General features: G+C 43.0%; 1 protein-coding gene across 1 annotated transcript in view; it reads right to left on the reverse strand.

Moving 5' to 3' along the window:
* Nucleotides 1-257: 257 nt before the first annotated feature.
* The window catches only part of TP53INP1 (tumor protein p53 inducible nuclear protein 1), a 12,495-nt gene continuing 859 nt past the window's right edge, over nt 258-11,893 (reverse strand). Inside the window, exons 2-5 of the mRNA XM_074145534.1 lie at nt 8,644-8,928; nt 7,777-8,125; nt 6,009-6,042; nt 258-3,701 (exon numbers count right to left, since the gene is read on the reverse strand). Of these exons, the coding sequence (XP_074001635.1) occupies nt 3,684-3,701; nt 6,009-6,042; nt 7,777-8,125; nt 8,644-8,755 (513 nt within the window). The 5' untranslated portion in view covers nt 8,756-8,928 and the 3' untranslated portion in view covers nt 258-3,683. The remainder of the gene's footprint in view (nt 3,702-6,008; nt 6,043-7,776; nt 8,126-8,643; nt 8,929-11,893) is intronic.

The raw sequence follows: 11,893 nt of genomic DNA on the forward strand, positions 1-11,893 counted from the left end.
GGGAACCTGGTTTGACAGGGGGGTTAGACTAGATGATCTCCAGAGGTCCCCTCCAACCGCTACCACAGATGGCAGAGATGCACAACACTCCTTAGACCACACACTTGCACTCGATCAACGCAAACCAGTTCCCAGAAGAACTTCCATACTAGTGCAAGCATTCCCAGATACTCCATACTTGTACCTACCACACCTGAAGAGGGTGGTCTAGGGCATTTGGGTTTTGACTGATGTAAGAGAACAGGCTTCATATTTTTAATAGGCCATTTTTTATTGAGAGTTAAGATCACGTCTCCCCATGGTGCACAGAACGCACTATGAAAACAGAACACAGAAGATCGCTTTAGTAAATACACACTGGTTAAGCAATGCTACTTTTTGGCAAAGTGCTGTATTTTGTCGGTTTTCAGCTTGTGTTAAAACTATTAAAAAATAAGAGCCAGACATTCTTCCGTATCAAAAGGACTGCTACAAATAGAGAAGTGGCTCTGGAGAGAAGCTGCCATATATGCATAGACTGATGTACAGTATTCATTCTAACTGAAAAATGTCCCTTTTGAATCTTCAAGTTTGCTGTGTAGAAGGCACAGTTTAAAATGCAAATCTGTCTATTGACCAATACATATGAAAATACAGTTTCAGCAAGATTCATGAATATCAATCAGTATGAGACAGTGCAAGGCCTCCACTTTTACAAGAAAAAACACACACTTTAATACAATTCAAAAACCATATAAAAAGCCACACAGCTCACTATTAAAACAGAAAACCAAAACAAATCTAATCGCCCAATAGCTCCAGGCACAAAACAGGGCTAGACCAACATAAATACGTAAAACAAATTAACAAAAAGCCATTGATGCAGTACTATCTCACACAATAATATGGTTTCCAATATTACAAATTGAGAAGCACAGCTTTGTGCAACAAAACAGTTTATATCCTGAAAGATATAGGTTTTCATCACCAGAAAGTCATCTAGTAATGTAGTATAAAAAGATCAGTTTCTCCCAATTCTAGGAGCAGTCTAAAGTTGCATTTACTTGCCTACTGAGAAGAACGGACCAAGGCTCTCATTGTAATGCCTGGGAGCCTTATACTCTCGACTCCACCCCCCTTGTCAAGAGTTAAAGGATCACTTCCTCCTTCCAACATGGGGAGGTGGAGACTCCATCTTCCTTCATTTCACTTTAAGAAAATTAAAGCTGAAGGAGAGTAGTTACTTTTATATAAAAGAAAAAAATAATATAGGAAAGCAAAGAATTTTCCTGAGCTAGAAAGTTGGCAGTGAGGAGAACGAAGTTCAAGCCAGGCAAAAAGTTGGAGTGATAAAGGTAGATAGTCTGAGGCAAGTAAGAGTGTTCAGGAACAGATGAGAGACTGGTGAAACTACAGCTATTTGCAGATAAACCAGAGTATTTGGACCACAAAAGAATCGTCCTATGGACATGGGCACACACTGCTGAGAAGAGTAGTAACAAAATCTGTTTTGGAAACTCATGATGTGACCAATTTTGTTTTCTTTCACTGTCCATATGAATTCAACAAGTCTTTTTTTTTAAGACTAGTCTATCCAGGAAAGCACCTCTTGCTTTTATACATTTAACTATTTGTCAACATCCCTTTGCAACAATCCCAACTAGTCCCAGTGAAGCAGCACATCTGCAGCGAGACACAAGTTATAAGTGTTGTTTCCTGTACGCTAGGTATGTGCCACAACAGTCCCACTACATCAAGGTTAATCCAAACTGTTGGGTTTTCACTTCAGTGAAACTGAAGCATTTAGCTGAATGTAAAGTACTTCATAGGTCTGGAATAATTCACATTATTCATCCTACTTAATTTCAAAGACTCCTCACATGGCTCCTTACACTAACTTCTGTATAAGGACTATTGGAAGACATGGTTGAATGTAATGTTAACACTTTAATGCCCTAGGCACTAAACACAAGGGAAAAAACAGTAAGTCACATTAAGCACTGACAGAAAGGGGGAATAAGTTTACTTCTATTTCCCCCCTTCTTTCAGTGCGGATTTCTGTTTCCTCACCTCCATAGCCATTTAACCTACTTCCCAGATTGATCTGTCAGGGTTCAGCGTGCCACGTGGCTGCTGTGTAATACACACTCTTTGTTAAGATGCAAGCTTTACTTTTTTTTTTTAAGTGCCTGCCAACTTCCAAAACATCTCACTTTGTGTTCTTAAGAAAACTGCTTGTTAGTTTTGAATGGCTTTTCTTTCCTGTTTGGCCCACAGAATTGTTACCCAGTCCTTCTGCCCCTAACGGGCTAGGAGAACAACCACTGCCAGTCTCAATTTTTATACACCCTGTTACCACTGTGTTTAGTTCTGCAAGACTGTTTTTCAGCATGCTCTTCTCCCTGCCACACACTGCCCTTCATTTCCAGTCACAATTAACTCAGACTTCATTTTCATAGAGAGAAAATTAGGAGAATTCTGATAAAATCTTCCTTCTAGCCACTTTTGAGCTACTCTCAATCTGTAAATATGAGACAATCTAACAGCAATTAGCAGCTCAGAAATAGCTATCCATCAGCCTGACTTATTTAAAGAGCAGTCAGCCAATGATGAGATTAAAAGAACGGTGGATCCACCATCATTTTCCTTTAACTAGACTAGAGATTAAATGAAATAGGGTAGGGGAAATACATCTTTCAAAAGACAGAAAGGGAAAGAGTTAGAGAAAGGGAGTAAGAACTCGAACTGTACCAAGTAAAACCCAGTTCGGCTCTCTGGGTCGTGCCTCTGCACTTAACCCATAGGTCCACTTTTCTTTCCACTCCACTGTGAGGTACTACATCTGTAACACCAGTGCCATATCATACTGCAACAATATTGGGGGGACATTTAACCCTTATCTGATACCCATAATTAGTACCCAACACACCTACAGACTCCACTAACACAAGTAGGTACTAGGCAATTTAGATTAGATGTCCTTCTTGTAACAGTTGAGCATAGCTATGTAATATCCACCGGCAGCTATAGTATTTCCTTGTTAGAAAGTAATCATATAGGCTGAGTACAGATAGACACACAAGCTGTCAAGTAGTGGTCTTTAAAGCATATGGCTAACCTTAAATTTTCTAACTCCACTTTGATTAATGCAAAGTGTAACTGATTTCCGTATCAGTTAAGTTTCTTTAAAAAAAAACCAACTAAGAACCCATCTATACATGATAGTTTATAAAAGAGCACACAAACTATTGTACTGATAGGCTTCTAAGACACTGAAATTTAACATCAACATTTAGGACTTGCTGAGCGATTGATGTTTAGAGATTTACGTGTCATTTCAAAAGAATCCAACACTAGTTACGATTGTGTTTGCAGGACCGATGATCAGCTTCAGATTGACCACACTTAACTATGCATGAACACAAGAGCAACCTAAAAACAATTAGACCATAGATTAAAACCACGAGAGCCATCAGTAATTGAACTGACGCTGGCAAGGCTGGTGAACAAACAGTCCGTTGTGCTTGATTTGCCGAGAGTGGCAATCCCTGGTGAGGTTTTGGCGACGGAGACCGTTTCTGTTGAGATAGTGTCTTTCATTATGTTCTTTTATCCAGTGGGTAGGACGAAAGCTCTTGTTTTTTTCCAGAAAAGCTGAGCGAGTAGCAAGAGCTGTGACGTAGCAGTGAACACGCTGTCCCGTTTCATTTCGGGCCTCCAGTCTGGAAAGGTAACAAGCAGATATCAGCCATTACTGAGGTGCATCGGAAAGACATGCAGACTACAGAGGGTGGGAGAACATGGACATCAACATCCAGCATTTCAAAAGGACACCATTAATCTACTGGGCAGAGATTTGGGCCGAAGCAAGGTCAAGCTTCTTTAGGAAAACCACGCTGGTAAGTAATGCACGTTGCTGCTAACTCACTTTTACTGTGAGGGCATCACAACAGCCTTTGGACTTTTGGTGCGTTACACTATCGCACCCTTCCTTCCCCACCCCACCTCCCTAAGCCCAAGATGCAATATAGACCAGAAATAAAAGGCAATGCGTGTCACGCTGCTCCAGCTTTAGAAGACTTGGGGGTTATCCACTAGGCAAAGCTTGGTTTAAAAAATCATCTTGAACATAGGTGGTCCAGCCTGAAAACAGCAGCAGCACACTAATGACAGTGTGTTTGGATTGCCAGCCACACACATAAATCCAAACAGTGTTCATGCAGAGGAATGGGAAAGATAGACCAGTTGTGACACACACAGGAAATAACTTAGAAGGACTGTTCCTCAACCAGCCCTCTAGACTTCATGAGCAGACAGCAGTTTTGGCAAACCCTTACTCCATCATGCACTAGTGGAAACACAAACAGCCTTTGCAAGCAGGGACTGACATATTGAAAAAGGACTTCCCTACTTGACAGAACAATCACTGATGTTTCCTGAAACTTCCAAAGTGCAGCTAAGAATAGCCTGGCAGTTCTAAGAGTCAAGCAAATTCCAAGTCCCAGTGCCACCGCTGGTGTGACCAGAGCTGCTTGTCTTCTCTCTCCCCACCCAGGGCCCAACAAGCTACCTGTCAGCTCGGCGGTGCCCAGTAAAGATGTCTGCAAGGCCAGGAGCTTGCAAGAGGTCTCTTGGGGAAGTCTGTTTTTCAGCACTAACATGACTTTATTATAAAGTTGTTTCTGGAGGGGCTTAACTTGCATTTATTGTATGTCTCTGCAGACATAAGTCTGGTCTGCCACAGAAGTGAGCTCTTCTGCCTGCCCCCACTCCACACTGGAGTGAAATACATCAGCAAGGGAATACTCACTGCCTCCTACTTTTTTTTTTTTTTTTTTAAATATCCAAATCCACTTGCTTTTGGCTCCTTGGGTAGCTTGATATGACCAACTGAAGCCACAGCCAGCCATGTGCATCATGCTGGGTTTCCCCTGTTCATGCTCTGGATATTGCCCTAAACCTAGCACTACAAAGCAAGAAATAAGCAAGTAACACAGCACGAATCAATTTATAGTGCCTTGTAAACACTTTCTGTGCAGATTACACCACTTCAATTTACATGAGGGTGTCTGCAAATGTAAGGTTACTGTTTCCTATATGGGCCAATCCCTTAACATGCTCTGTGGAGGTGGAACTCCAAATGAAGCCTTTCTGGGGAAAGCCATAAGGATCTAGGAAGCCACACCACCTTGTGTTACCAGAACCTGCATTTCCCAAGCAGGCCCTTGCTGCATGTCCTTAGCCAGCAAAGGGCAGCAACTGCTAATACAAGTGGTGTGGTTTGTTAGGGAAAAATATGACTAACCTGACAAACAGAGGGAAGTTTATACAACATCCTTTTGCTTTGAATTTAAAAGAAACAAATCAGTTTTTCCTCTTTTGTGGAGGAAATCTGTTTATAATTGCTGGTTGAAGATATTTAAGCTTCCCCCCTCCCCCACTTGTCAAATACCCTTCCAGCACTGGTTTACAAACCAACACTCTTCTACTTGCCATCTAAAAGCAAAACCAGGATAGCAGAGGTGGTTTGAATTCCCTAAAAGACCACATATTCTTCCAAGATGTAGCATTTTGGTATCTTTGTGGTTGCCTTTGGTAGCCTGGCACTAGTGAGTCCCAGGCACTGAGAACACAGGGCTGATGAGCTGCCATCAATACTGTCAGCATGTAACTTAGAGAGGGGCTGTGTCTAAAGGCAGACCACTGCTCCATCCATTCGCTGCTGGGCGCCCAGCATCTATTTTGCTAGAAAGCATTAAGTGTCCTGCTAGTTGCACTACAGAGCCAGACTTCACAAGAAACATTAAAGGCTTCACACCCCACCCCCCAATTAATATTAAAGTAATTTTTCTGCACTTAGCATTTTGGCTTGTTAAAGCAGATGTAGTTAGGCTTGATCAAGTAACATCATTTGGCACAAAGGTTAGTCCTAAAACCAGTATTGTTTTGGCAGACAAGGCTCTAGAGGAAGCAGTGTTGCTAGCAGCCTGATCAAACAAAAAGCACTGTCCCAAACCAGTAGTACTTACTGTGCCAGTGTGCCTTAAGCAGCTTTTCTTGGCCCTACAATGTTAAATGGCCAACCATTAAACCACTAGAGACTTCAAAACAGCTTTTGAAACTTAATGCATTATCAGTGTAATTGATTTTTCCCAATTTCTGTAATCTACCTCAGCTTCAGACTTAAGCCTACTCCCAGTTCTGCCACCCAAAATAACTCTTACACAAAAGCCTGGACCCTCTGATCAAGCAACAGCGCAGAATTCTGTGTGAAGAAGCTTACTCACACACCCCTTGAGGATCACCACACCTTTAGCTTCCCAACACATTAAAGCAGCTTAACTGTACAGCATAGTAGAACACAAGATTCTTCTCTAGAAGAATTTATACCAGTATCCCTAGTTTATGAGTTGCTGAGAAAAGTCAGAATCTTACTTTGCATGTTACTATCCAATACAATTGATATTTTAGATAAATGGATCTACCATGTCACTAGAGTACACCTCACAGCCTACAGTTCCCTTGCAGATTCCTTCAGACCCTCATTTTAAAAGGCACTGTATGCTCACAGCTTCCCCCCCCAGTTCAAATTAAGACACTTGATGCTTAACATCACAAACTGCCCTCCCCAAATATCTATACAAGTCACCCCTGCTCTCCAAGATGAGTTGTATCAGCCCTATACATCGATATTATCCAGTAGCATCTCACCTCAAAGTCACCCATTTCTTTGGACCGAGAACTTTAAACACAGCAAGGAGGTGATGAGAAAAGTCAATGGACATCTACCTACATTTTCTTCCCCTGTGTAACAAAGCTCACTGTACTATGATTCCCCTCCTCCCCATTGTTTCTAACAGTAGGCAGCAGGTGGGAGGAAAAGTCAGTCTTTGTTATTAACCGGGATTCACAAAACACCCAATTACTTCCAAATCAATGAACACACGGGCAAGTGTGGAGTCATGATGGCAAAAAATATACCCCTATGTATACTATACTCGTATAGCTGTATACACTGGATAGTTACCACCACAGCAGCAACGCACAGCAAACATGCATCCGCAGTAATTCCACATGGCCAGATCTTTAGCACACACACAAAAAAAAAAAGCACCAAACAGCACCGCTTCTCACCTCGCTAAAAGTAGACATTAGCAGAGTTTTTGGTTTTTGGGGTTTTTTTTGTTTGTTTGTTTTGGTTTTGTTTTTTGTTTTTTTTTACTTTGAAGGGAATATGTTTTGGGAAATATTTCAGTTTGCTTTTGTTCCACAAGCCACCTGTGGAAAAATTTAATCCTGTCCTGATCTATAATCCTGATCCGATCTCTAGGTGCGAGGAATGAGGAAATGCCAAAACGGAATTCGCTGTCAGGATAGTTAATGTAGTACGTCTCACCTCGCAAGGTGACTGAAAGGGTACTGACTGTTATGAAAAATACATAGAGCTATGGAGGGGGCAAAGTGCTTTCAAATCTACGTTATCAGCCATACCGTTAACTGCCACCAGTTTCAACAGGAACTGGAGCGTATTCTGCGAGGGAACAATTAGGCTCCATAAATATTCATTGCAGTGTCAGAGCAGCATACCCAACTGTTTCCTGACACGGTCATCTTGTGTAACATTTTTCTAAGCAGCCCCGACCACCCTACCCGCCTCCTGTAGCATTCATGCTTTATTCACTTGCTCTGAAATAAGCTGGAAAATTCAGTATTAAGTGTCTAAGCTGCTCAAGTAGAAACCAGATATTTTCAGCAACAAAGCTCCCTGAGAGGAGAAGTACCTGGGACCAGACGTACCTGGGACTACCCGGGCTATGAAACTCCTCGTCCCCACATCCAGACTCGTTAAGGCTGTGGCAGGTATTGTGGACAGCATACACAGACATGCTGGGATGCTCTATGAGGAGGTTCTCCATCGGGCTGGTTTCCACTTTGATAGTGGTTAATCCACCTGCAGTAAAACATGGGGGAGGGGTAATAAACCAGCTCTCCTCCATGGGGCACGACTCGAACTGGATGAAGCAGGACTCGCTGGCCTCCGGCAAGTGTTCCAAGGGAGACGGTAAACAGGAGAAGACGGGCGAGCCATCCGCAGCCGATGCTTCAGTGATGTCCGCTTCCTCCACGGAGCAATTAGTGCAAGTGTCTGCTGTCGGTGGCCATTAGTCAGTGGAGAGGAACCCATGGATGTTGGCGATTGCAGGAGGTCAAAAACAACAAGGTTGCGTGTAGCCAGAAACGAGCCATAAAAAAAAACAAAGAAACAGGAATAAACCCCTAATCAGCACATATACATGTTGTTTGTTCAGGTTTGTGTTTTTTTGGGTTGTTTTTTTTTTTGTTTGTTTTTTTTTTTTTTAAAGCAAGGGGAGGGGAAAAGGGAGTTCCCTGACAAGCCGCAGTAGACACGTAACACAGCTGTTATCAGTAAAGCAATCCAATTGCATAATAAGTCAAACATATTTTATCGGTACAAGTGGTTCTGCTGAAGCCTGTGTCAGACTTATAAACCTGACATCATTTTTTCTCATCGGTTTACATAACATGTTTCGGTACATTTGTTTGGAAAACACCTACGCTCTAATCCACACTGGTTTTGCTTAGGTCAAGTTTCTCCCAAGCTACTGGTTTCTCAGCAGAGCTTACGTTTGAGGGACATCTTACCTATAAAGTCAACGAGAATCCACTCGTCATCTTCTTTCTCACTGAACTCTGGCTCTTGGCTGGACAAGCTATTAATCTCTCCCATGAGCATGTTATTTAACCTCTGGAACATTACTAAGGCAGGAACAAGACTTTGGCTGGTAGGTCTTTATATCCAAGGTTCAAGGCACAGCTCACACTGTACTAGAAGAGTGGCATAGACGAGATTAAAGTGCATAGATGCTTTATCAGCTTAGGTACAGGAGAACATGCAGAGGCATGACTGGTAAACAGTTTGTGTGAAACCTGCAAAAAAAAAAAAAAAGAAAAAAGATGACAGGGGTCTTGAGGAGAAAGCAATAGGTAACAACCCTAGGGAACAAATTAAAAACTCCCCCCTTAGTGCAGTCTGAGGCATCAGTGAACATTTCTAAGAGGAGAGGCAGCTTCACTGACATTCACCATTCCCTCCCAGCTAGATACACTCAGAAAAAGCTTAGGTTTCTCCTCAGAACTGAGCTCCTTCCTCCACATCCTCCTCCTCGTGCAAAGGTCTGCTCAGGCATCAATCTCCACCTTCTCCTATGGGAGGAGAGGACTTTTGAACTGGACCTTTGTGCCTACGCTCACCAAGGTGCTCCTCCAGCTCCCTGCCTGTCTCTTCCTGGTCAGAGAGAGACGCCAAGGAAAAGCACAGGTTTTCTGCTCCAGACATGGCATCTCCTCTCTTGACACAGCCTCACACCTCTCCCAGGCCCCTGCAAGGGCTCCCAGGGGTGCCCACGGCAGCCTGTCTTCTCTCCCCCATCACACACGGTTCAGGGCCACTGACTACAAGCGAACACAGCAGGAAGGCACCTCCCCTCTCCAGGTTCAAAGTGCACCACGTAGCTACCGGTGGGATCATTTTCACAGCGAGTGCCCAACTATTCATATACGGTAAGTCCAAATAACAAGGAAGAGTAACTCATATACTTCATTAAAACTAATGTTTATTTCTCAATACACCTCCCTAAATCTACACATAACTAGTCACCATAAGCCTGAATGCTACATTTTGCTGTGAAGATGAAAAAAATCCCATTACTACCAAGAAACTGAATGTTCAACCACCTCAGATGAGCACGCTTACAGCCTTTGAATATTTATGTATGAGCCAATAAGTAGAAGCCATTAAAGGAGCTGAATAAGTAAAGGCTATACATGAAAAATACTCACCAATTTAACTGCAGGTTAATTTCACCATAGCAATATTTGAATTATTGCAGCATGTCAGAATTATTACAGATTAAATACCTATTTAATAATTAAATAGGGAAGAAGATACGCCTGTAAGAGGGTACGAGTGTCTGCATTCAGAAAGAGAAAGGGAGTAAGACACATTACACTAGAAAAACCCAGCCATTACAAGAAGAAACAACCCATAAAGAGTATTATTTAAGGCCAGCATACCCGGCTTCGTCCTATAACTCTCAGGCCACACTAAAATGTCATTTTGGTGTCCTAGGATAAGGTGATGTAGGAGGCCAAACGCCATCACCTACTTGTTCAATGCAGGGACAAGCACCTGCTCCATACTGTACTGCTCCTATAGACCTGTATGTGGCTACCTCCTTATCCAAAGACCACAAAAGGATAGGATTAGAATTTAAAGTAGTCTTCAGAAGCAATATGAAAAGGTGTGGTGTAACTCAAGAAGTTACCCACTCTAGTTCCTCAACAGGAACCATCAGCTGCAGGAAAATGCAAGAATAGGAACAACTGGCCCATCTGCAGTAATGATAAAGGGCTGTTTTTTGGAACATGCTTGGAAACCAAACATCTGGACTATCTTTAAGAGAGCTGCAAGAATGATCAGAAGCCTAAAGAAAAATGACAAAGTTTAAAAAAAAAAGAGAAAAGCTTAACAGAGGGAAGGAAAAAATGACAACAGCAGTCAATTATGTGACGAAAGATGCAAACAACGATTCCCTTCTTGTCCATTCACAGTAAGCAGAAGTGGCTTTTAACTGCAGTAAAGTTCACTTCTCAGTGGTTACTAGCAGGAAGCTCTTTTAACCATTAAGGTCGCTAAGCCCTGGGTGGGTTACCTAAGGAAACGCCAAATGCCCACAGTGTTCCTAAGCATCTTCTTGAGGAGGTTTGAGCGCTTCAATTACAGCCAGGGCTTGCCACAGATAAGGAAATGGATTCTAAGTGAAAGCTTGAAGCCTGCAGCTTTCCAGTTATCTTCTGCATCCACCCCTAACCCTCTTCTGGCACAAGGCTTAGGAACAGAAGAGTTTGTTTTTTCTTTAGGCTAACGAGCAAGCCAGAGCATAACTGCTGATGAGCGCTGGCTGGCTTCCCCCGTACTCCCACAGCCTCATGCATGCCTTGCCTCCTTCCTAGATCTAAACTGGAAGCACTTTCGGGCAAGGGCTGTCTCTTTGTTCTGCGCATAGAGTGGAGCAAGACCAGGGCTCACACTCCTACATGACAGCTCCACGGGCATCACAGCAACATCAAATAATTAACCTCTACCAAGGAAAAGGGGAGATCACTGCTCCTGAGACCTACACAAATTACAGGTTATGACCCATAAGTGTCTTTCTTTAGATCAAAAGCAGGTTGTTCCATTTTCTCTTTCCCCCCATCCCAAGGAGGATCCAAAAAGCAGTCTGAATTATTTAGACACTGGTTGATGTTTTGACATCCTCTTGGACAAGTGCCTTTAAAAAAAGGCCACACTCGCATGCTATTGTACAAGGCAGATGGGGACCCAGAAGTGATGCTGTTATCACGGGCCATCATTAGGGGAGGCAAATGAGACAGGCCAAAAGAGGCACCCCATTCTGAGACAGGAAATATCAGCTAGAAAGAAAAGACAAGACTAGGAACAAATGGCTCAGCTGCAGAAGTGATAAAGGCTGTTACAGATAACACAATCACAGAACGGTTTGAGTTGGAAGGGACCTTAAAGACCATCTAGTCCAACGCCCCTGCCATGGGCAGGGACACCTCCCACTAGAGCAGGTTGCCCAAAGCCCCATCCAGCCTGGTCTTGAACACCTCCAGGGATGGTGCATCCACAGCTTCTCTGGGCAACCTGTTCCAGTGCTTCACCACCCTCACAGGAAAGAATTTCTTCCTGGTGTCTAATCGAAATCTCCCCTCTTTCAGTTTAAAACTGTTACCCCTCACCCCATCACTACACTCCCTCATAGAGTCCCTCCCCATCTTTCCTGTAGGCCCCCTTTAGGTACTGGAAGATCACTATAAGGTCTCCCCA

The sequence above is a fragment of the Numenius arquata genome, chromosome 3 (genome assembly GCF_964106895.1).
Source record: "Numenius arquata chromosome 3, bNumArq3.hap1.1, whole genome shotgun sequence".
NCBI classification, from domain to species: domain Eukaryota; kingdom Metazoa; phylum Chordata; class Aves; order Charadriiformes; family Scolopacidae; genus Numenius; species Numenius arquata.